Source organism: Eurosta solidaginis, chromosome 5 (genome assembly GCF_040869045.1).
Source record: "Eurosta solidaginis isolate ZX-2024a chromosome 5, ASM4086904v1, whole genome shotgun sequence".
NCBI classification, from domain to species: domain Eukaryota; kingdom Metazoa; phylum Arthropoda; class Insecta; order Diptera; family Tephritidae; genus Eurosta; species Eurosta solidaginis.
This window is the reverse complement of record NC_090323.1, coordinates 11457303-11484834: the sequence shown is the minus strand read 5'-3', so window position 1 is coordinate 11484834 and position 27532 is coordinate 11457303. Positions and strand designations below refer to the sequence as shown.

Here is a 27532-nt window from a genome sequence, read left to right as displayed (position 1 = left end):
TCTCAGAATGCCAGTATGGTTATAGAGCCAGCCATAGTTGTGCGACGGCTTTACTCAAGGTAATTGAAGACATCCGCCCTGCCTACGATAGGGGTGATTTGACTGTGATGTCACTTTTAGATTTTTCGAAAGCCTTTGACACAGTAGATCATTCCATTCTCTTAATGAAATTACGACACTACTTTGGATTCTCTTCTAGTGATTCAATATTGCTCGAAAACTATCTTACAAATCGTTGGCTGAAGGGAAGTAGTTAAAAGTGGTTGCTCTGAGACGAAGTGCCTGTACTCGGGGGTGCCTCAGGGATCTATACTTGGACCAATTTTGTTCAGTATGTTCATTAACGATATTACTCATTGCTGCAAAAGTGTTTCAATAAATCTATATACTGGTGATGCACAAATATATTTATCTCGCCCTATTGGCTTATCTGATGATTTGGTTTGTAGGATGAACGAGGATCTCGAAAGCATCTCTTCGTGGTCGAGTGATAAAATTTAAATCTAAATGCGTCTAAAACAAAAGCTATTTGCATGTCACACTCTCCGGATACAGGATATTATCATTAAGTATGAGTCGGTCGTTAGTAGTTTAGGGTTCAAACTAAATTCAAATTTTAACTGTGTTGATCATATTAACTACGTTTCATCAAAAATTTATTTTGAATTGTGTTAAGGAAATTGTGGTACACAGTTGCTTTCATTCCTCCAAATGTTAAATTAATGTTAGTCAGACCACTAATAGTTCCTTTCATTTCGTTTAGAGGGCTAGTGTTTGGTGATATAGACTGCAAGTCTAGAAATAAGCTACAACATGCATTGAACAATTGCGCAAGATATATCTACTCGAAGCGTAAATTTGAGCACATATCAGAGTCTTCGTTTAAAATACTTGCTTGCAGTCTTACAACCTTCCTAAACAATCGCAATCTAATTTTCCTGAATAAATTAATTTATAAAAAACAACCAGAATACCTTCTCCGAAATTTATGTTTTGCTAGATCTGACAGAACCCGTAACCTCATCGTTCCACGCCATAAATATCTCTCATCATAAAGGACGTTCTTTGTCAGTACTATCAAAGTATGAAACCCATTACCTAATTTTATTAAAAATGAGCCCAATGCATCGCGCTTTTAATTGGCTTTGTATAAATTTCTTGATATACGAAAAACACTATTCTAGCTATTTTCCCGAATCTACATTGTCTATTTCTGTTATTTCTTTTATATTAATATAAATATTGTTATACCCATATTATTGTATTGTACACATATCCAAATATCGATGTACTTTAATAGAAAATAGTCTCACTTGTATAAATGTGTTAAATAATTAATTGAATTGAATTGAATGTTTTAATTAAACACAGTTTCCACAGATTCAAAAAAGTACTACCAACAAGCATTCAACGTTGGGCAGTAAGCTGTGTGACAGGTAGTGAATAAAATAAAAGCAAAAGTTGCAATGTGTCAGACATAATCTAGAAAATAATTAGTCGAAATCTCGGAGTGCGGTAAACATAAACCACTTAAAGTATGTTAAATGACAGTATAAGAGTTCTTTTGTCAGCGAATTGAAAAACCAACATAGGCTTTGCTAATACGAGCCCAGAGGAAATCATATAGTTCTAGTTAGATGTTATAAATTAGTTTTACTTATTGAGACAATCGTACCATACGTTGCCAAATACACGCTTTTTACTTTACCTTGTACAATTGAATAACGGAAAATTCTTTTCATTGGAAACTAATGATCAATGGCTGTGTGGAATATCAGCCTATCTCACCTGTCAGTTAAATGAGGTCCTAGCCAAAGATTTGTTTCAAAAATGTCCTATTTCAAAACTCGGTTGTGGAACGTATTATATTAGAATTCTTTTCATAAAAAAATTTTAACTAACGTAAACATATATTGAATTTATCCATATATAGGCCGTTTTCGAAACAAGTTTTGAAACAGAGCATTTTTCAAAAGTTTTATGAGATATAGTGTAGCTGAAGGCCCTCAGCTCAAAAATTCAACAATATATTATTTAATATAAAAGCTATTAATTCTCATCAAAATGTTTTATGAGATAGGGCTTTATTTAATCTATTATTCATAAAATTAAATAGATATTGTTTTTTCATATTTATTTTTAGATTATGACGGTATCTGAAAATACGCCTTTAAATACATTCAAAAAAAAAAAAAAAAAAAAAATGTATCAATCTAGAAAAAATCAAACAGTGGGGTCAGTAACGGCCCCAATTATAGCTTATAAAATTGTTTCTTAAACCAGAGTGGAATTAGCAATTTATTGGAAAAACCATTCACCGCTGAAATGGTCAAATAGCTGGCGCGGCGAGCTTGAAGACCGACGAGCGATGATTGGAGGAACAGTAAAAAAATTAAATAAAAAATTAAAAAGAATATACTGTTTTTCGCACATATCATAATGCCAATTTTCATACCCACTTCACAAGAGATCGAATATTCAGATATACAGAGCAAAGTGGTATGCTCTTGATTTTGCATTTGTGTACTGAATAACATTTAAAGCGACAAAATAGTTGCTATATGCCACAGCTATGGGCGTAACAGCTGTGATCTAAGCCTAAACTACTTTCTTACTATCAACTAATTTATAACCTTAGTTCCTTGATAAGGAAATATTATTGTATTTCAAACCCATTCCATGTTGCTGTGTGGCTGATGGATTGCGCAAAAACAAGATGAATGTCGAGATTGCATAAGCATGGTTGAGGCAGCAACTTAAGTAAAGTTGATAGAATATCTGTGGAAATATGTGTCATTTACTATTGAAGCGAAAACTGAAAGGGCGATGGCATGACGAAATTGTTGGGAAATCGAACAAGAAAGTGGTGTTAAGAGATTTTAAATTAGGCATGCTCTTATATGCATAACTTAGAAAGAGCTTTTGTTATGCAGATAATAATGAAACCCAACCTAGTTCAATTTTTTTTCACTAAAATTAAATAAGTATCCGGTATCCAAGGTTTGAAAGAAAAGTCTAAGCTGTTTTTTCCTCAAGCATTGTCGCAAGCCGGCCAATTTGTAGGGAAAAGCAAGAGGAGCACGACGCAAATTGGAAGAGAAACTCGGCCTTAGATCTCTTAGGAGGTTATCGCGCCTTACATTTATTTATTTTATTTATTGTCGCAAGGTATTGTTATAGTGCAATGTCGTTTTTATTTTTGTAACTCTGAAAGAACACAAGTAAGGAAGTCTAAGTTCGGGTGAAACCGAACATTACATACCCAGCTGTACACTTGAAATGCTGGTGTTGTTTGTTTTGTATGCTTGATAGTATTACAAGGCTGCGCAATAATACATATAGATATGGTTCTGTTCTGCACTATTTTTCGTTTAAAAGAAACAAAAAGGATACAGAGGTTAACACCAATGACCTTTCCTTCAGATATGGGGATTTCCCTACTGTTTGTTTTAAAATAAAGATATAACAGAACAATAAACATAAACACACAAGCGCCATTGTACTAAAAAGCGTTATTACAAAAAAAAAGGGCAGGGTTATTAACGAAATTTTCCAAATTTTACTAGAAATAACTTATTACCAGCATCTACGCACTTTTACAAAATCTGTTATATAAGAGAAGGCGATTTAACCGATTTAGTCCATTTTCACAGAAAATATTTCCTGTTAAAAGGCCTACATGTGCACCAAATATTTCGTTGAGTTATGGCTCCAGAAACGTTGGGAAATGCATTGTAAGAAAGAGACAGTGCCACGCCCATTTTTCAAGATTTGAATTTTGTCCCATTTCTTGTTATAATGGCACAAAATACGATTCGTACAAAACTATTTTTCGCTAAGATTTAACTTATTATTTTTGCCTACGAACCTTAAACGTAAACGTGGGCGTGGTTCTTAACCAATCTTATCCATTTTTATTAGAAATATTTCCTGCTATAAGGAAAATATGTGTACCCAATTTTGTTACGATATGTAAATCTTTCTTCGAGTTATGGCTCCCGAAACATTGAAAATTGCTTAGAAAAAAAGAGGCGGTGCCACACCCATTTTCAAAAATTGTAGTGTTTTCCAATTTAATGTTATAATTCAAATTAGAAAGTAAAATTCTATTGACACAAAGCTCTTTTTTGCAAAGATATAGCGTATTTTATTCATCCACGACCCTTTTAGAAATCTTTAGTATAAAAGTGGGCGTGGTACTTAACAGATTTTGTTAGTTTTTTTTCAAAACATTCCTTATAGCAAAGGCAACCTCTCTGCCGAATTTTGTTACGGTAGGTTTAACAATTTTTGATTTATGATTAATAATATTTTTAAAATTTATTTTATCATAAGCATACGGTGCCACGCTCATTTTAAAATGTTTTTTTCAAATTTTTATCAAGAGTCTCAATATTTTAGGTGTATTATTTACTAAGAAATCAGGTTTTTTGTGTTTTCCAAAATTTTATATATATATAAAAAGTGGGCGTGGTTATCATCCGATTTCGCTCATTTTCAATACCAATCTATTATGGGTCCAGACAAGCTCGTGTACCAAATTTGGTGAAGATATCTCAATATTTACTCAATTTATCGTGTTAACGGACAGACGGACGGACATGGCTCAATCAAATTTTCGACACTTATGATTTTGATATATATAATTCTATATCTATCTCGATTCCTTTATACCTGTATACCCAACCGTTATCTAATCAAAGTTATAATACCCTGCGTACAAGTACAGCGAGGTAGAGATACCCCACTGCTATGTGATAAGTCTTCAAAGGCATAATAGCGCTTTTGGAAAAATTATTTGCTTGTAAAGAATATTCATATTCATATTCATATTCATATTCATATTTATTGAGTCAATGGCAGAAACCTTACTGACTAGATTTACAAGTTTGCAAATTAACTTAAAACTAAGCAACTAAAATTAATTAATTCAAGGATGAGATAAATTTTCTCGATAGTAAGACTCAATCCGTAACTTAAACAAAGGCCTGGGCATTGCAAAGTCAAGATTTAGCATTCTGGAAATTTTATTAAACTCTTCGAGACCTCTTGTGAGAGGGGCAAAGCTAAGGTAATTGGTTCTCAGAACTTCACCGTAGAATATATTATGAGAGCGTAGAGATCTACTAGGAACTAGAAATTTTAACTGCTCCAACAGAGCTGAGCAATCAATAGTACCAGAGATAATATCGTAAATAAACATTAAATGTTGTACTGAGCGTCTGACATGCAGTGGCATAACATTTATAAGCATACACCTGTTTATATAAGGTGGTAGGGGATTAACAAAATGAAGGGGTAGGAGGGCGAATCGAATGAATTTACGTTGAACCCTTTCAATTCTAGCAGAGTATGTGCTGTAAATGGGATTCCATATGATAGAGGCGTACTCTAATTTAGATCGCACTAATGAATTATACAATATACTCCTAGTGTATGGGTCCTTAAAATCCTTCGCATAACGCCGTAAAAAAGCTAAATTAGCATACGCTTTTGGTATAAGATAGTTAACATGGTTAACGAAAGTGAACGAAGAGTCGAAAATGACACCAAGATCACGAAATTCTTTGACCGAGGCAAGATATGTATTAGCGATATAGTATGTTGACGTAAGCGCACTTGTAGATCTAGAAAACGTTATATGCCAACATTTGCTACTGTTAAGTCTCAGATGATTATTAGAAGCCCACACATTAAGAGCATCCAAATCTCTCTGTAGGAGCAATGCATCAGATACAGTGGTGATACGCCTAAACAGTTTTAAATCATCAGCATAAAGTAAATAATTTGAATGCTTTAAATATAAGCCGACGTCATTAATGAAGATAACAAATAAGATTGGACCGAGAATACTACCTTGTGGCACCCCAGAGGTTGCCAAGAACTCATACGACCTCATATTCTCGATTTCAACAAATAAAATTCGGTTTGTCAGGTATGACTTTAACCATGACAGAAAAGCTGAATGGAAACCAATGTACTCAAGTTTCTGAAGAAGTATCTTGTGGGACACTGTATCAAACGCCTTAGAGAAATCTGTATATATAGTATCAACTTGATACCCATCCTTAAAAGCAGAAACACAGTATTGCGAAAAAACAGCTAAGTTTGTCACTGTTGAACGACACGCAACAAACCCATGCTGACATGGATCGATTATTCCTTTAATAGCAAAAGCCAACTTCTCCTTTACTACTTTCTCAAACAGTTTTGAACAGGTTGATAGTTTAGAGATTGGCCTGTAGTTTGCTACCTCGCTCTTATTTCCAGACTTGAAGATTGGAGTAATAGAAGCCAATTTCCATCGATCAATGAAAACGCCAGTGGACAATGACACATTAAAGATATGGCACAACGGCACGCATAGCGAACTACTACATTTTTTAACCAAAAAAGAAGACAGCCCATCAATATCTTTTTTTAAAGAAGATTGTAGGGACGAGATGCCAATAATAATATCTGATTCCGATACCAATAATGAGCCAAAGTCCAAGGAATTAGCTGTATCAGAACCAACCCTAACATCAGAAATATTAGAGTCAACAACAAAATTAGATTTGAAAAAATCAGCAAAAAGGTTCACTGTTTCCACTAAACTGTTTGAACTAATGCCATTAAAATTGACAGAGGTTGGAATATTGGAGCAACCTTTTTTTGTACGGACAAAGTTCCAAAAGGCCTTGGGATTTTGCTTTAACTCTTCTTCGAAACGGGAGATGTATTTATTATATAAAAACTTATCAAGCACATTGAACTGATTCATGTATAATAAATATCGATCTCTAAATGAAAAGTCGTTGGTTGCTTTGTACAACTTAAAATACTTATTTCTAAGATTTTTAAGCTTTTTTAACCTGGTATTGTACCAGGGTAATTTATGTATTTTGCCTCGAAGAAGGGGGAGATTTCTACTAAATATATCAGATAACTGCAGCAGTAAAATTTCAAAGCATTCAGAGGCATTTTTAGCACAGAAAATAGACTTCCAGTCAATTTCAGCAATACGCGAATTGAGTGCATCAAAATTTGCATCTTTGAAATTGTAGGAGGGAGTATTTTGAGTGGTATTGTTGTTAGGTACAAATTCAATGAAATTTAATAATAAAGATAAGGGTACGTGATGCATGTCCGATTTGCAGATAGGAAATTGACACTCAGATAAGTGAGAAATTAAATTTTCATCGACAAAAATAAGATCCAGTATGTTATTTAGCTGGTTCACAAATGAATTAATCTGAACAAAGTTGGCACTAAAAAGAGTATCTAAAAAATATATTTCATGTTGATGATTGACATTCATAGGTGTTAATAGATTGTCATTTAGCAATTTTGACCAAACAACCCTGTTCATATTAAAATCACCCAAAACGCAAAAATGACTGTTTACATTTTTTTCGTAAACTTCAAAAATATTATTCACATGCGCGCAGTACAGAGACTCATTACTACAAGGCGGAATATACGAAACACAAATAAACAGCTTTCCAAACAGCCCACAAATAGAGACACACAGTTGGTCCAGTAGCGAGTCAGTATTGGGGAGCTGAACGAAAGAAGAGAGGAGGGTACGTCTTACGGCAATTAGTACCCCGCCACCTCTTTGGCATCCCGTTTTGATTGGATCCCTATCCTTACGATAGGTATGAAACAAAGTAGTATCAAAAAATTCTGCGTCAAAGAAATCATTGTTGAGCCAGGTCTCAACTATGACATACACATCATATTCACAGCGCGAAGTGACTAAGAAAATATCCTTAGCTTTAGTTCTCATCCCCGAGATATTTTGGTAGTAAATATTTACATTATTAAAAATTGAATTTTGCGGATTATTTACTAGGGGTTGAGCGTTTGGCCTTTGCCCTTTTGAAAAAAACGAAACGGCTTTACTTTAACATCAGTTGGCCATATAGAAGGGTCTAGTAATTTACTATAGATTGAAGTCGAGACCCCAAGTTTGAAATTGCATCTTACTAACGAGCTAGAATCTGTGTTTTTCTTTACTAACTTATAACAATGAATAAGAGATGGCGAAATATTCGCATTTTTTGATACATAACTGATAATATCACTTGCATTAACTGACGGCTTGAATGAGGATAAATGTAACCATTTTAGGCGAACAGCTAGATTAAGATCAGCATTTACATTACTGCCTACAACGATAGTAGCAGCCTTCTTGGATTTATTTGTCTTAATTTCAGAAGTTACGACATCAGATATAGATTGCTTATTGTTGCCTTTATCCATAATAGTGACGCCAGCACAAGTAGGCACGGTCTCACTGGCAGAAGCAACGTCATCAGATGCAGAATGTTTATTATTACCTTTCACCATAATAGTGACGTCAGCATAAGTAGGGACAGTTTCACTGGCAGACTTCAACGGCATCACATTCTTTGCAGTCATAGTGTTATTGCTTTGCATGGCAACCGATTGAGAGTCACTACTGGTTGTGTTTGTCAAAGACAAATCAATTAGAGGCTGATTTGTTGTTGCAGCCGAATTGGTATTTGCATTTTGTTTAGCTATATTAGCTAATTGTTTAGCTTTAGAGGCCGAGACATTGTTAGTCGCCGATTTATTTACAGGCTGCGTTGTTTTTGCACCCGCGAGCATGTCATTGTCTTTGTTTTTAGTGCTTGGATGCTTTGTTTTTTTAGACAATTCAGCCTGCATTGATTTTGCACTCGCATCAGATTTATTGTCTTTGTTGTTATTGCTTGGCTTCTTTGTTTTTTCAGCCAATTCTTTATTGTCATCTTTTTGTAAAGAACCAGCACGAGTTGATTTTTGCCCATTGGCAAAAGCAGCAACAACACTATGCACATTCTTTAGTTCCAATGATAAAGTAGAGATTTCTGTGATTTTATCAACAATCGAAGATTTTAGAGAGCGAACTTCAGCAAATAGAGCATCTTGCTTTTGCGAAAGTTTAATGTTATCGTCTTTTAACGCATTCATTGTAGTGAGAATGAGAGCATTTTCAGCGCGTAACGCCTCAATATTTTTAGAAAAGTCAAGCAAAAGTAGTTGTTGGTTACTTATATTTTCACTTGCACTCATATTGTTACCGATACTGTTTACGGCACTAGAGAGAGAGTTTGGTGGCGGACTACGTATAGAGGCGCGCCGCTCTGCCGTACAAGATTTACAGAAAAAATGTCTGTTTGATGCGAGAAGAAATTCGAGATCAGTCGATGATATGTTCACACACTTTAAGTGGAAGAGGTCATTGCACTTCGCACAACATACTTTCGGCTGACCACGATCAACCTTTTGACCACACACACACGGCATAGTAAAAAATTTAATAATAAGCAAAGATTAGTTATTTTTGCATTTATCATTTGTAGATAAATTATAGAAAGTATATACTTTGGAACAAGATTCCAGTCACTAACTCAAATCAATTATTAATTGAGGATTAAAGACCATTCCCAGATCCACTTTGGAAAAAAAAAACATAAAGATAACCAGGAATACACACAAAAAAGTTAAGTACACTTTTCTAAATTAATAAGTAAGTTTCATATCGAGGATGAAGGCTCAATTTAACGAAAATTGTATTAGCTTGTAAATGAACTGAATTGATTTGATTTTATAAGTAAATCAGTCTTATTTCTCTTGGCCATTCTTTTACGTTAGGTTATTCCTGCAGTAACCGCTTAACTGCTTCCTCAGCACTAAGATGACAAGTGACGTTAAGTCATGGGAACAAGCTACTCCTAGGCAAAATGTTAGCAGACTGAAGATAGGATGTGACTCGCAACATATCTTCATATATATCGCTCACGTAGAGTACAATCACAGTATTAAGGAAAGGCAAAAAGCTTATTGGCACTGCAGTTATTTTTATTTTAACCAATCCTTCTCTGGGTAATTAGTGAGACTAATTGTAACGATTTTTGGGAAATTCCGCTTATTTGCAACCTTCTAATAACGTTGGAATCACTAAACTGTTGAATAAATAACTCCACTATTCAATAATGCAAAATGATCTTTATTAAAGTACTTCACAATAACACTTCTACTGCTCAAGTGTAAGCGTGCTTAAATCAAACTGATTACTGATTCTCAGCTTTACCTCCTTTTATATTCTGTGATTTCCTCGTTCGCATACTTCTAGGCGTTTCTAGAATTTAACTTAGTTACCAGCTATAAAATTACCAGCTATATCTACAGATGCAAGTATAGTTTCTCATATGCGCGTGTATATGTGAGTGATACTTGCACAAATTATTACCTACTTTTGTGAGAATCTCAGATATGATATATGCATGTGTTTGTGCGTTTTCTCTCCGCTGCGTGTACGTACATATGTGTAGACATAATGATTGATTCGCTTATGTAGATACAAGTGACTGCTTGCTTTATTGTTGTTGTTGCATTACTTACTTAGTATCAGATTAGTGGTGTGAGTATCACTTAGTGTCACTAATATTCGTCACATAATGAATTTCAGAGATACTTAGCATGAATTTCATTCAAAATTTCAGATTTCTTACTTAGCTCGCAATTGACTAAGGTGCAATATGAAGTTGCTCTGAGTTATTACACATTAAGTTAAAAGTAGTTATGGACAGTTTATTAATTTTCTAACTATGTGCAAATAAAAGCTAGTATTAACAAGTAAGAAAGGCTAAGTTCGGGTGCAACTGAACATTACATACTCAGTTGAGAGCTGTGGAGACAAAGTAAGGGAAAATCACCATGTTGTAAAAAGAACCTAGGGTAACCCTGGAATGTGTTTGTATGACATGTGTATCAAATGGAAGGTTTAAAGAGTATTTTAAGAGGAAATGGGCCATCGTTCTATAGATGGACGCCATTTAGGGATATCGCCATAAAGGTGGACCAGGCCTGACTCTAGAATTTGTTTGTACTATATGGGTATCAAATGAAATGTGTTAATGATAATTTTAAAAGGGAGTGGGCCTAAGTTCTATAGGTGGACGCCTTTTCGAGATATCGCCATAAAGGTGGACCAGGGTGACTCTAAAATTTATTTTGTACGATATGGGTATCAAATGAAAGGTATTAATGAGTATTTTAAAAGGGCGTGGGCCTTAGTTCTATATGTGGACGTCTTTTCGAGATATCGCCATAAAGGTGGACCAGGGGTGACTCTAGAATTTGTTTGTACTATATGGGTATCAAATGAAAGGTGTTAGTGAGTATTTTGAAAGAGAGTGGGCCTTAGTTCTATAGGTGGACGCCTTTTCGGAATATCGTTATAAAAGTGGATCAGGGTTGACTCTAGAATGCGTTTGTACAATATGAGTATCAAACGAAAGGTGTTAATAAGTGTTTTAAAAGGGCGTGGGCCTTAGTTCTATAGGTGGACGCCTTTTCGAGATATCGCCATAAAGGTGGACCAGGGGTGACTCTAGAATTTGTTTGTATTATATGGGTATAAAATGAAAGATATTAATGAGTATTTTAAAAGGGCGTGGGCCTTAGTTCTATAGGTGAAAGCCTTTTCGAGATATCGCCATAAAGGTGGACCAAGGGTGACTCTAGAATTTGTTTGTACGATATGGGTATCAAATGAAAGGTGTTAATGAGTATTTTAAAAGGGCGTGGTCCTTAGTTCTATATGTGGACGCCTTTTCGAAATATCGCCATAAACGTGGACCAGGGGTGACTCTAGAATTTGTTTGTACGATATGGGTATCAAATGAAAGGTGTTAATGCGTATTTTAAAAGGGTATGGGCCTTAGTTCTATAGGTGGACGCCTTTTCGAAATATCGCCATAAAGGTGGACCAGGGGTGACTCTAGAATTTGTTTGTACGATATGGGTATCAAATGAAAGGTGTTAATGAGTATTTTAAAAGGGAGTGGGCCTTAGTTATATAGGTGGATGCCTTTTCGAGATATCGCCATAAACATGGAGGGTTTTAAAAGGGAGTGGCCTTGGTTGTATATGTGAAGGCGTTTTCGAGATATCGACCAAAATGTCGACCAGGTTGATCCAGAATATCATCTGTCGGGTGCCGCTAATTTATTTATATATGTAATACCACGAACAGTATTCCTTCCAAGATTCCAAGTGCTTTTGATTTCGCCCTGCAAAACTTTTTCATTTTCTTCTACTTAATATGGCAGGTGTCACACCCATTTTACAAAGTTTTTTTCTAAAGTTATATTTTGCATCAATAGACCAATACAATTACCATGTTTCATCCCTTTTTTCGTATCTGGTATATAATTATGGAATTTTTTTCATTTTTCGTAATTTTCGATATCGAAAAAGTGGGCGTGGTCATAGTCGGATTTCGGCCATTTTTTACACCAACATAAAGTGAGTTCATATAAGTACGTGAACTGAGTTTAGTAAAGATATATCAATTTTTGCTCAAGTTATCGTGTTAACGGCCGAGCGGAAGGACAGACGGTCGACTGTGTATAAAAACTGGGCGTGGCTTCAACCGATTTCGCCCTTTTTCACAGAAAACAGTTATCGTCCTAGAATCTAAGCCTCTACCAAATTTCACAAGGATTGGTAAATTTTTGTTCGACTTATGGCATTAAAAGTATCCTAGACAAATTTAATGAAAAATGAAAAAGAGCGGCTCCGCCACGCCCATTTTGAAATTTTCTTTTATTTTTGTATTTTGTTGCACCATATCATTACTGGAGTTGAATGTTGACATAAGTTACTTATATACTAAAACGATATTAACTTTTCTTTTAAAATTTGAAATTAAAAAAAATTTTTTTTAAAAAGTAGGCGTGGTTGTTCTCCGATTTTGCTAATTTTTATTAAGCAGACATATAGTAATAGGGGTAACGTTCCTGCCAAATTTCATCATGATATATTCAACGACTGCCAAATTACAGCTTGCAAAACTTCTAAATTACCTTCTTTTAAAAGTGGGCGATGCCACGCCCGTTGTCCAAAATTTTACTAGTTTTTTATTATGCGTCATAAGTTCAACTCACCTACCAAGTTTCATTGCTGAATCCACATTTGGTAATGAATTATCGCACTTTTTCGATTTTTCGAAATTTTCGATATCGAAAAAGTGGGCGTGGTTATTGTCCGATATCGTTCATTTTAAATAGCGATCTGAGATGAGTGCCCAGGAACCTACATACCAAATTTCATCAAGATACCTCAAAATTTACTCAAGTTATCGTGTTAACGGACAGACGGACGGACGGACGGACGGACGGACGGACGGACGGACATGGCTCAATCGAATTTTTTTTCGATACTGATGATTTTGATATATGGAAGTCTATATCTATCTCGATTCCTTTATACCTGTACAACCAACCGTTATCCAATCAAAGTTAATATACTCTGTGAGCTCTGCTCAACTGAGTATAAAAAGAAGACCTTGCTTTGTATCTGAGCAGTTAAAGATCTTAACAAACCCCTGTATTTCGTGAACTTGCAAAATACAAAAAAATTTAAATCGTGACGGATAGTGGGTTATCTGGGTGGATTTCTGGGTTTGTTACTATTATTATATGGAACATTTTGAGAACATAGTATTTTCATTTGGGAAGAGTTTTTTGGCCATAATTCTGAGATGATGGTTCTGTAACATATTTTCTTTTCCTTTTATTAGATTTTTTCGATGTTTCTGTCGAGATAATATTATCTTTTTATCGTTTTAATGGAATTTTAGGCTTGCATTTGGAATTGTTTTGCGTCCAAAGCAAAAACGCAATTCACTTTTAAAATAATCTTGATTATCAAAGGTTTTTTCGTCAACGGAGGCAATAGAAAATCGTGGAAAAATTGTTGCCTGAACTGCGAGTATGATGGCTTTAAACTCTCTCTGACAATCTCTTGCTTTTGTTAGGCAATAAATACATAATATTGTGCTTTTGATATAACCAAAATATTTGTTTAATAATAATGTTATTCCCCATCACTACACAAAATATCGTTAAGTGATTCATATTAAATATAATTTTCTAGCTAAATCTACATATATTTTGGAAGAAGCTAGATTGCAGTAGATATTGGTTCCTTAGAAATTGTTTATAAATCCTTAAGGCCGTATATTTAGCGTGGCAAGTCCAAAATAGTTCTAAGACATAATTGCAAAGTAGTGAATAACCATTAGGAGGAGTATCTGCCCAAAATGTCTTTCAGCACAAAACCTAAGTTAGCATTACTAGCACCAAGCATAGCTTTCTATATACAAATTGACAACAAAAAATTGCAGTAATCGAATTTTTAGCAAACTGCATGTTTTATTGCAACTTGATACGTGCAACATTGTCACTACAGCTGCAACATACTGCTGTTGCCTGCAGCTAACAAACGAATGATGTATGCATACGCATAAATATAAATGAAAATGCAGCTATACTTACTTATATGCAAGATTTGTTTATAAGTCAGTTTTGCAGTCGTTCATATACTTGTTGTTGAACATTATGCTTTTCGAATACAGATTTTACGCTTCTGTAAAAATTTCAATTTATGCAACATACAAATGTTGCAAACATGCCAGTTGTCGCACACTTATGTGTGTATAAGTATTTACAACCTACACTCTGTAAAGTCACGCATTGCCAGCAACTACGGCAATCATACAGTTACACCACCACACACGCTTACCTAAGTGGCTTGTTGTTAGTTGAAGTTGCATGCCACCACGCTTGCCAGTCTTGGTCTAACTGTCAAGTAAAGAAGCAAAATATTAACGCGACAACAACGTTAGTGGTTAAAACTAGAAAAGTCAAAACAAAAACAATGACACATACACAGATACCAAATCCTTATGCACACACACACCACAAGTAGCAATATACTTACAAACAAGTAAGAGTTGAAGTGCCTGACATTTACTCTGATTCAAAATGCATATTTTCTTCTATTCTATGGATAGTTGACTACTATTATTTGTTGTTGTGGTGGCTTCTGATGTTTTGGCTGTTGCTTTGTTTTTGTATTTCATTCATGCTACACTGCACTCATACTCACACAAGTCTTGGTTTTAAATTTGAGCTCAGCTGTGACAGACCAACAGTAGGAAGGATATAAATAAATAAATAAATGTAAGGCGCGATAACCTCCGAAGAGATCTAAGGCCGAGCTTCTCTTCCAATTTGCGTCGTGCTCCTCTTGATTTTTCCCTACAAATTGGCCGGACGGGACCTACATGTTTTATGCCGACTCCGAACGGCATCTGCAAGGCAGATGAGTTTTCACTGAGAGCTTTTCATGGCAGAAATACAATCGGAGCGCTTGCCAGACACTGCCGAGGGGCGACCCCGCTTAGAAAAATTTTCTTCTAATTGAAAAATCTTATTTCTAAAATTTTGATGTTGCTTTGCCCGGGAGTTGAACCCAGGGCATACGGTGTGATAGGCGGAGCACGCTACCATCACACCACGGTGGCCGCCAGTAGGAAGGATATGCCATACTAAAACTTGACTTATGAATTAGCTCTTGGAAATAGGGAAAATACCGAAATGAAGAAATGCGCTTGAAGTTGACAGCTGGAATGCAGGAAGTGAGTTAAAAGGGCATGTGTGCATATGATCTATCTGCAGCAGGAAGTAGAAAATACAGTAATGCATCTCACGTATTTTAGTTTTCAAGTGTAACATAGAAAAAATAATATTTTCGCTTTGTTTAATATTCCTTGACTTTCAAAAATTGTATTTATTTATTTATTTTTTACAGAGTGCTAGGCATAAAAAAAAATAAAAATCGCGATATACATTCGCAGAGATTTAGGGCGAGCTTCTGTTTCAACTTGCGTTGTGCTCCTTTTAATTTTTTTTACGAATAATTGGGACGGTACGTACATGGTTAAAAAAACCACAAGATATTGATTTTGTTATTGGATTATCTGTTTTTTACATCTTTTTTAGTTTTATTGAAAAAATTAAAAGGACGGCACCCGCCGTCGCTATAGAACTAAGCTTAATCTAGCTACAAAAGCTTTAGTGCCTTATTGTCGTGCTGCTCTGTCACGCCGAAAATAACGACACTCATAAGAACATGTGTAAAAATAATTTGACAGGTGGCGCTTTGTAGCCATTGTTGTGAGTGTAAGCTGTGTAGCTGTGATACTCGTCACGTAAAACCTGATTAAAAAGTACAGAACTTGATTTCCAATGTCACTTTACTTACAGAATTTGATTGGAACGATCAAAATGTTGGCGGTAAATTAAGCTCAACAGCTCGTAATTGAGTGACAGGGTCTGACTTCAATAAGGTAAATTATAAACAGCAGTCGTTTGAAAGAAAAATTATTAAAAAATGATTCAAAAGCGTAAGCGACTCTATCGATAATTTGCAATATGAGCACCAGTGGTCTATGACGACAAAGAAAAATATTTATTGGTATAACGAAAAAGTTGCGTATACGCAGTGGTGTCCTCGAATGTGAAAGAGTTTAGTTTAGATGAGATACATTTTGGTTTCCTTTTAAAACTGCCTCTCATACACAAACGTTAAATAGAGAAACAGTGTGTATAATGCTTCCTTACTAAATGTATATTCATAAATATACGCTTGCGGAATATTAATCAATTTAATGCATATGTGTCTGTACTGAAATATTTGCATTCTTAAAATTTTACGCGAATTCTATTGCCTCACACACTAAATAGATGCTACAAATTGCATTTTGTGTAAGCTAAAAGCACGACTATATTTGGTCAACTAAATCTGCGTATGTATAAGTATGCTCGAGTGCATCTATGATTAAGCGTATGTGTTTTAAGCACATCTGCTATTGGCATTAGAATAACAAAATGCAACAAATTTTATTGAATTGTAATTTTAGCGCAACTATGCTCTAGATTTTCTCTAAAATGAAACAATACACATCCTTCCCCACAAATTCGTATATTGCTGTTAACTAAGTATGCACTTAAAACTAAGTTTATATGAGAGTAGTTTATTTGTATTTCATTAAATGTTGCCTGTTTTTCTACTTATGCGCCACGCTTTATTTGGTCATTCGATGCAAATAGCGCTTCCAGTCGACAAACGTAGTTATTTACTTTCATCTATTCGCTATTGGCGTCGGTTGCATTAGTGCATTTACGCATTTTCAAATGCTTAAATGTGGCGTAGTTAACCTCGTATGAAAACGCATACACAAAAACGCTTACATCAACATTTATATCTTTCATTTATTCTCGGTGCCAGCTCTTTGTGTTACGATTTTGTACCATTTGGTTTATTTGCATTTACTATCTATGCGATTTTACAATGGCTTTCTCAATGCTCGATCATTTGCTTTTGTATTTGTTTTTAATTAGAATTTTGTTTACATTTGGAAATTTACTTAAATTGAGTTGCACTCTTTTGTGTAGCGTAATAGTTGAGTGTCGTTGCTCGCGTTGGTGTGTGAGTGTGTGTGTGTGTGCGTGGTGTGGGATTCACAAGTTAGCTTTTAATTTGATTGCGATTGTGCAAATGTGCTAACACATATATCTGTGGTTGTATTAGTAAGGGCCGTTACGTGATTATTTTCATTTTTCTAGCTGAACATGGAAAATGGAAATTATTCAAACTGCGTAGCAATGTAAGAAAATGCTGATATTTGTACTAAAATTTGTTAAGCTTTGATCTGCCAGCGGTTGAGAGAATTTTTGATGTTTAGTGGATTCAAGAATGTGTAACTATTTGATTAATGGAATGTCATAGTGACAGTTGAGTTATCTCGACTAGGCTTTGACTCTAAATTAGGTAATTATATATTTAACTAGTGATTATATATGTCTTTAAATACGAATATTGAATTGACTTAAAGTTTAGCTTAGGTTGGGTTAAGACGGCGTTCGTGGAAATTTCCCGCACAGGTGGCGACACTCTCATCCAACCAGATTTATTCCTAGTAGTTCTCAAAGAACAATTTGCTTTCTTTTATGAATCTTAGTAGGAGTGAAAGATCACTTCCCCAACCTCCGCCAGAATGTCGAAAACTCGTTCACGTGGAAATCTGAGTCGTGTTTTGCAGTCCTGGACATTGGTAGAGAAATTGTTGAATAGATTTCTCTTATTCCTTCTGCAGAGGAAGCTTGGTGGTGAGCGCCACTATCGCAGTATTGGTGCAAAAGCGCACTGACCTGAGACGACACCGAAAATATATTCACTTCATATTTGTTGAGCTTGAAAAGAAAGCTAATTTATTTCCTACCCAAATATGTTTAAGGACATGAAGACCTCATAATCATCCCGGTTGGTCCATGGCAAGATATAGGAGGTATATAGTTTTATAGCAATATTCTTTGCCATGGTGATGAGCTAAATCGATTGGATGCACATCCAGGCTAGTGACATCCAAAATGAAATTTTTAAAAAGGATGTCATTCATTGGAAACTCAAACATCAGAGCATAAATTTGAGCAGAATTAAATGAGGATCTAAAGTAGCAGTAGGGTAGCATTGAGGACTATGGACAAGTGACTATAAAAGCTGTTTAGTTGTAGCTACTCATGGCGGCGAGTCGAATTTTAAAATTATGCCCTATTTGATGATTGCACTCATATTATTTCATTGCTTTCTAAATTTATTGCAATCAGTTTGATTGCTGACGAAGTGCGTTCAATAAAGTTGATTGTAGATTGAAATTTTTATAACCACAAAAAGAGCAAATTTGATTGCAATCAAATAAGCAGAGTAATGCTTAATTCTAAATCAAAATGATTTTAAATTTTACAAGTCGTTTAGAAGTATTCAAATATATTTATGAAAAGCCTTGACTTTTAAAGTCTTTCAATTTCTACATAGCTTTGAATTTCTCTTCAGATTCATAGAGCTGGTCAGCAATTATAGCACAACTACCATCAAATAAATCTCGATACGCTACAAAAATTTTTCTGTATACACTCCCAGCGCTTCGAGCAAGTCATAAAAAAGTTTTGAATTTTCCACATGTTCACTTACACACATTCGCTTTTCAATATTATTTATAATACATATAAACAAAAATTTACTTTTGTAATGAATTTTCAGACTCACCAAACAACTTGCGTCAACGATGCTGGATTTGCTACATATTCACAATTCAGCAAAACTGTATCGCTCGTATTTACGGTAATCTCAGGCGGGCTAACTTTGACCACTGGTGGATCTGTAAAAAAGCAAAAATATGTAAGCGCAAATCAGTAAAAATTGTGTAAAAGTAGTTTTTCAAACTTTTAGTGTGATTTCATTTAGGAAAATATTTTTTCTTCGATTGTTGTTATTATAGTATTATTGTTGTTGTTATTGTAAAAACTTACATAAAACTTCCAGTGTCAGCGATGACGTGAATGGTTTTTCACGATTTATCTGCAGCACAACATTTTCTGCATCACAACGGAAAACCATGTCATTCTCAAAACGTGTTGCATTGAAGATAAGCTCAGATTGCGTGTTATACGTGCCATCGCCCTTCTCGAACTGTCAATATGTGGGTGTTAAAGATAGAAATAAAAAAAAAAAAAACAAATGCATTGATGGTAATGGAAAAAAGTGTAATTTTTTTTTGTAAATTTTATTGCGGATCACGTGAATGCGAAAGCAGGTCACTATTTATATCTAAACAACTAATAGTTGAAAATATTTACCATTTAAGAGCGCATACATTAAGGCCTTCGATTCTGAAGTAACTTTAAGATGAACTAAGAGCTTGAAAACTGACGCACAATTTAGAATCATATGAAAACATCCCTTACTTAATGAGAAAATGTCAACTGATAGGTAGCGCTGAAATTGAGGTATTCAGTAAAACTCATTAACGATACGATTTTTTACCATTCGAAAAACCCGATCAGAAAATTGAAGTCAAATTAGGCGAGTTGAGTTTGCACTACATCGCTGTTGTAATATGACTTTATTTAGTGTGATGTGATGTCACACGATATGTAGTCGTATGGTAAAATTGGGAGTTTGTGATAGGACATAACTTCATAAATCTGATCGTCTTTTATTATGTCACTTTTGTGTGCATATCAGCATATCAAATGCACTTTACTATAAACTATAACCAAGGGTAATCACATGACTTGACCTGATGTGATATGTGTGACGTTATTTGATCTTAATTTGTTTAACAGCTTGAAGTAATATTTCATCATACCATAAAATAGGCTGTGAATTATTACAAGTAAGCATGTATGGTGAGATATACCTAATGATATATCTAATATTGCTGCGCTGATATGATTGATATGATTTACTCTCATGAAATGGAACGATATCATATCGTGTGGTATAATCTGATTCCTCTGCACTGCCCCAGGTGACTTTGTTCGAAAGTTAGAACTCAAGAGTGCAACATGTGGGTAAAATTTTTTTTCCAGAAACGCCATTAGTCAAATCACATAAGATCACATCACTTAAGTCAAACAATATCGTAAAATGTCACAATACATGAAGTCACATGAAACACATTACACACTAATTGATGTTGACGCCACCCAAGGCCATGTAAAATGTGATGATATCAAATTGATGCATTGATCGATATTAAATCACAATATTGTAAAATTATCACATCACTCTATACACTGTGCTGTCGTATAAGACTTGATGAAGTCAAATGATATAAGGTGGACATTTTTTGTTAACTTAAATTTTCTAAGGATTACAGTACGTCATATAAGATTGCAGGTATATAAAATATAAGTTGACGCGATATGATTTTTAAGAAATTCTGTGGAAAGATTTTCGGCGCTTCTTTCATGAGAACTTTTTAAGATCTAAGTTATATGTTTCTTTTCGAAAATTATTATTATTATATATGCTTAAGAGAAACTTACCGCTTTTGTTCTGATTTCCGTGAGCTCATTCTCCTCGGGACTTATGATATTTGTTGAATTGTACCATGTTAAATTAACCGCCGGGCGAGCACCATGAATCTGAAATGAGGAAGAACGGATGTTACTGAATAGCAGTGAAAAGTATTTGATATCGTGATTAATTTGATTTTTTTTCTAATTCTCTCTCATTCTGAATACACTGAATTAAATCCAAATTAATGCCAATAAATCATTCATATCCTTTATAAGAAAACAAAATATATATATTTTATTATTACGCCCATAACAGCTGCTAACTAAATAATACATATGTACATAGGTATATAAACGTTCCGTTATTTCATACTGCACCAGGCCATTATTTTCTGTTAACATACTTTCATTATTCAATTGCAAACTGCATTTATTTGCAAATGATTGAACGCAAAATCAATTAACACCATTTTCATCAGTCGAGTTACATACAAAGTGCAAACCTACACATTTGTTTTTGACTTGTGGTTAAGATTTAAAATTCCATTATAAAATTTGAAACAAATGACAGGAAACGTTCACACAAATAATTATGGATATAGGTATGTACAGCAGCGAACACAAAAATAAAATTGGCATTTTTTTTTTTTTGCAAATTTCGTCAGTTAGATTCTTTTTTTGTCTTCGATATTTTAAGAAATAACTTCTTCGAGCTTTTTAACTGAAACTGTGCAAACCAATCTCGAAAATATTTTCTAAAGAATTCGAAAATTCGAGAAAAATTTTACGAACATTTCTAAATTTTTATTCAAAATCCTCTGAATCTTGTTGAGTGTGCAGTTTGGTAGCGCAATAGACTTTATTGTAACAAAGTACAAATTATAGGTTCTCAGAATTTATTTTCCGAATATATTCGAAAATCTTGATCGGTTAGCAAAATTCAAACCAGACAAGCTGAATTAACGCCAAACTGATGATGTGATATGACTTTATTTAGTGTGATGTGGGATCACATGATACGTAGTGATATGGTAATGTCGAGAGTTTATGATATGGCAGGACTGATTTGATCTTATCGTTAAGCAAATTGTTGTTCAAATATTTTTGCAATCCTCTGTTATTTAATCTCATCGAATGTGGTGTGATAAGACTTCATTCCATACAAACTATTTGAAATTCATTGTATTGTTCAATGCGATATGCATAAGCAGATCTTTTTTTTATTTATATTTTATATTCTTCTGACTATATGATTTGAATTGTCGTATTAATCTTATATGATTTGTTGATATAGGAAACGGTACGATATCATATCGTGTGATATGATTTGATTCCTCAGGCGGTTTGATATAAGTTGCTGTATCCATCTGATCTAATTAGTTCTAGTGGAACCTGAAGTGATATCATATCATATGATATAATTTATCGAAAATAAAAAATAAGAATTTAGTGGACTTGATAAAAATTTTCTATTCGCTGCTGTACGTACAAGCATGTGTGAGTAATGTGAATGTGTGTGTATGTATTTGCAGGCTCGTATTTGCGGTTAGTCATGCATGGTCATGACCTGGGTAAACAACAACAGCTGTATGTACGAATGATACAAACAATTTAACGAATTTAACAAAAAGCTATTAAAATTACAATAAATAGTAATTTGCCGCATATAAATTTGTACAAGGGCATAATTCAATTTTATAGAACACAAAATTTGCATTATTATTTTAGTGATGTAGAAAACGAAGGGATGAATAAACGGAGGATTTTTTTTATTTATAACTCAGTTTGAAGCATTGGAATACTTGCGTTTTCGAGGACCGGACCTTATTGTACCGATAGTTCTACAATCTTCATTGGTATGAAAAATTAGCGGATCAAACCTCCCTTTGAACATCAAATCTTTAAAGGCAGTAATTGCAAAAATACTTGACTTAACTTAATGATATTAATCACCTAACTCAATGAAATTTGACTTATATGGGTCGAGATCTAATCACTTTTTGAAAATAGAGTAATGCCACTCGACTTCACCTTTACCCGGTTGTTGTTGTTGTTGTTGAATTTTTGTAATATTTCTTGAATTCGTCTTAGTTATTAGTTTGTTTGATCTAGTTGAATATTATTTGATATCTTTATAGGTTTAATACATCGAAGCTAAACCTCACTTCTTCCTTTTCTTAAATCGTTTCAGCGCTGATTTTGTGTGACCTAAGTACTTCTAATTGCCCTATATTTCCTTTAAAATATTTAAGTCAACAAACTGTCACAATATGCAATATTTATCTCCCTTATCTCTAAACAAAAAACATGCACACATTGGCTGCTAACAATTTTGTTGTCCCTTCGTTGCAATTACTCGAAACGCTTTAGGCTAATTGCCAATAATTAACTGTCAATTATTGCATTGATTTTTCTTCATCAAAGTTTTAACAGGCATAAATGGAAATAACCTTACAGTTACAGTGTATTTTTGTTAGGTGTTTTGGATGGCTTGTCATGACTACTAGCTTAGAGCTAGGTGTTTAAATATAATTATAGACGTTTAAATGTGTTAGAACAAAACGTCAGCAGGTGATATCTTTTTCGCTTAGAGACTTTAAAAATGTAATGATTTTTAACTTTCAACAAATTTGCTATTATTAAGAAGAAGTTGAGTACACATATTACGATATGCATAAGATTATATAAGTGGATACGTGAACTAATCATAGCTACGTATGTAGCTGCGTTTGGATGATTCAATTTGCATGAACAACTGTTTTACTACCTTTATATGACATTCGATTTGGACTCAATTTTTAACTTACATTTTTATATGAGGGGGATAAACTTATTGCTCTGTGAGTGAATTACTAATTGCTCTCAGTAACTGATTCCGCGATGGCAGGTACCTTGGAAAAGGTGTGTGAGCTTAAGCCACTATAACGTGGCACCGACTATTCAGAGGGATATGCTGCAACCTCCTCCACCAGATCTGAGCTTCTTGCGAGCCGAAAGCAAGAACTAATTTTGCCTCAACGACTGCATATGTGCGGGGTTTTCCAATAATAGAAACAGCACATCTGGATCGTCAGATATTTCTGTTTCCCCATGCGAAGGGCGGCACCTGGCATGACTGAAAAGAAGCTCCAAAGGGTGATGGCAAATTTTGTTCATCTCGATGGGAAGGAAAAAACAGACTGGGGTTATATCCACCAAAAACGGAACGTGTGCTGTTCACATAAATAAAAATTGCCTACTTCAACTTACCGAGGCTAGAGGGCACAACGAGAAATCTCTATTCTTAAGTAAATATATCCTAGCGTGATTCTCGACTCCATTAAGCAAGAAAGGAGACGTTGTACCTGCCAATGGGTACAACACAGACATTACACCAATATTTCATATTTTCATATTCATATTAACGTATGGGTATGTCGTAAGGTGCAAGGCGCTAGGCAAAAGGAGCAACCAATAGAGGGTTGTGAAAGTGCAAAGCTAGCATGACTGGAAATATCAGCCACAGTGAGCGGCGCACTCAGGAAAGCTTAAATTATGGGTCTTCAAAAATGAAAAGTGATTGCTCTTTCGCATACGCAATAAGAGTACAATTTGTGCTATGGCATGCGGATTGCTCATTTGAATATCATTTTTTTGAAGAGCGTCAGGAAGAATCTGGTTGTAGAAACCAGCAGAGCAGAACAGCAAATATGTCACCTGATGATTTCAATAGCTATCCAATATACTCATTACATATGATAGTTCAATGAAAGACATAATTCATTCAATATTTCTAAAGTTAGCACAGAAGCTTCCTGAAATTTAAAAAAGACATTCGATTACAAATCAATATCTGCTGCAAATTTGTTAGAAGCAAACTTAATTTTTAAACAAAAATTTCTACTACGCGTTGCTGTTTTATAATATGCCTTATTGTATTTTCACCGACGCTATGTACTCTTTTCTGCATAGCTCCTTAATAGTCATTTTGTAATTTAACAACAATTTTACAAATACTTACATCACATGTCAGCACCACTTTACTGCCTTGCACTGTATGATGTTCTACGCCATTGATGGATATGCGTGTCGGACGAACTGGAAAATGAGGAAAATCAGAAAGAGAAAGAAAAAATTAGACACAAAACACAAAATCAGAACAATGCAAAATTAACTAAGGTATTCCAGAAATGCAAAATACATAGCTGTTTAAAAAAAAAAACAAAGAAAAAAATTCCAAACGGCCAATTAGCTGCTTTCATTACTAATTTGAATAAGAAATTGAAAAATAAATGCTCAACATTGTTGTCAATTATATTGTGTCACCAATGGCATCTTCCATTGCTTGGCAATTTGACAAGGCTTTTATCGTATCTACTTTTGGTATTCCATTTTAATTTGCTTTCTTCTTTTTTTTTGCCTTTTTGCCTACATAATTAATAACAGCAATTTAGATGGCATCTAACAATTTTTTTGCCTGTTGCTTAGTATTTTACTAAATAACTTTAGCGTGCTTGAATACTGGGTGAAATGCGGAAATTGGGTGTGTGCTGGAAAGGAGTGAAATAAAATAGCTTTTACTAATTATTTATTACTCAGTACAGGAAAGGAGTGACAACGCAAGTTTAAGAATTGATATACCCATCACAAAAGAGCCTTTGGGGATGAATGTATCCAATTAACCACTTTTAGTCACTATTCATGGTAAATTTCTGGTGATACTATCAAATAAAAGTCTTGCCTTTTGACCACTTCTACTCACATGGATATAAAAACTACCCACTTTAAACTGCCAAACTCAAGCTACCAGTACACAATTTTAACTTGACTTTACTGAATACGGCGCTATTTAAATCCATATAAGAAATCACCGCATTTACATTACATCATCATATTCGCCCGTGAAGTTCATTTATGCGATTCAAATAACCGAACGAAAATCATGCACAAACACCATAAACCAATCACCGTGCTTAGAAAATGGACTAATTCTATTCACTGAGGGAATCGCGAGCTGCATTTTATATTTGTATTATGGTGATGTGATGTCACGCTCACTATATAGATAGCCAATATCGTTAACCGAAAAGTAACAGAGCTAACAGCCCGTGGTACGATAAATGTGTACATTTTATTGATCTGTAGTGTGAGGGGTAGCTCTCCGGGAGCGGAGAACCAGAATCCAACATACTAAAAGTTAAGGCATTGCAGAATTTGCCGCCACTTGCTATTGTCCTAAATCAACTTTGGACCCTTTTTATACTCAGAGTGCTTTGCACACAGAGTATATTAACTTTGATTGGATAACGGTTGGTTGTACAGGTATAAAGGGATCGAGATAGATATAGACTTCCATATATCAAAATCATCAGTATCGAAAAAAAATTTGATTGAGCCATGTCCGTCCCTCCGTTCGTCAGTCCGTTAAGACGATAGCGTGTGTAAATGCAGAGATATCTTCACCAAATATTGTACACGAGCTTATCTAGACCCAGAATAGATTGGTATTGAAAATGAGCGAAATCGGATGATAACCACGCCCACTTTTTATATATATAACATTTTGGAAAACAAAAAACCTAGTTATTTAGTAAATAATACACCTAGAATGTTGAAATTTGACGTGTGGACTGATATTTAGACTCTTGATAAACATTTGAAAAAGTTTTAAAATGGGCGTGTCACCGCCCACTTGCGATAATATCAATTTTACAAATATTATTAATCATAAATCAAAAATCGTTAAACCTATCGTAACAAAATTCGGCAGAGTGGTTGCATTTACTATAAGGAATGATCTGATGGAAAATTAACGAAATCGGTTAAGGACCACGCCCACTTTTATATAAAAGATTTTTAAAAGGGTCGTGAACGAATAAAATAGGCTATATATTTGCAAAAAAGAGCTTTATATCAATGTTATTTCATTTTCCCAAGTGGATTTATAACAATAAATAGGAAAAAACTCAAATTTAAAAAAATTGGCGTGGCACCGCCCTTTTTATGACTAAGTAATTTTCTATGTTTTTTAGCCATAAATCGAAGAAAATTTAACGGATCGTGATAAAACTGGGAATACATATTTTCCTTATAGCAGAAAATATTTCTGGTAAAAATGGACGGGATCGGTTAAAGACCACGGCAACTTAGATATAAAACAAGTTTAAAAGGTTCGTAGACAAGAATAATAAGCTATAACTTAGCAAAAATAGTTTTGAATCAATGATATTTCACTTATCAAGTTTTATTGTAAGAAGAAATGGGGAGACATTTTTTTTAAACGGGTGGTGCCACGTGCTATATAGAAAAGTAATTTATCTGAAATGAAATGCACAATTGAAGCTGACGCTGAGTAAATAATGTTCGGTTATACCCCAACTTAGACATCTTTTCTTGTTTATTCCTGATTCCAATTGATTACATACTCTCTTTACATGTACAAAAACTGCATTAAGACTAAAATCTGGGAGTTGGAAGGATATTTAAAAGCTCTAGCGCTCTAATTAAATACACTGACCTCCCTCTCTCCACGAGAGTCAAGTACCACGCCATCGAGAAAGACTTAACTCGAAAGCAAATATTGGGAGAGAGTGTGAGAGGATAGTAAGCAGAAGCTGGAGCCCTAGCCCAAAGTTTATGATGTAGTATTACAGAACGGACATAAGACTCATCCTAAGATATAGAGCGTTAGTGGACGAGCAATACAACAAACTAAACAAGATACAGCGGGAAGCTTATGAAGTGTTGACAGAAGAGCTTAAGTCAGTTGTTATCCTTAACCAGCTGTCGTTGAAACTCCATATACATGTGACAGCTGGAGGCTCAGCCATTAGACTAATGAAGTC

The 27532-nt window shown here is 34.5% G+C and overlaps 1 protein-coding gene across 26 annotated transcripts in view; it reads right to left on the bottom strand.

Annotated features, from left to right (window-relative positions):
* Positions 1-27532, bottom strand: part of nrm (neuromusculin) — an 819260-nt gene that overhangs the window by 89088 nt on the left and 702640 nt on the right. For all 26 annotated transcript variants that reach the window (XR_010953392.1, XR_010953393.1, XM_067786931.1 and 23 more), the window contains 4 exons: positions 24709-24785; positions 20736-20834; positions 19215-19374; positions 18952-19063 (listed from right to left, as the gene is read on the bottom strand). Coding sequence is in view for 24 of the 26 variants with exons in the window: in XM_067786931.1 (XP_067643032.1) it covers positions 18952-19063; positions 19215-19374; positions 20736-20834; positions 24709-24785 (448 nt within the window). In the remaining 2 variants the exon portion in view is untranslated. The remainder of the gene's footprint in view (positions 1-18951; positions 19064-19214; positions 19375-20735; positions 20835-24708; positions 24786-27532) is intronic.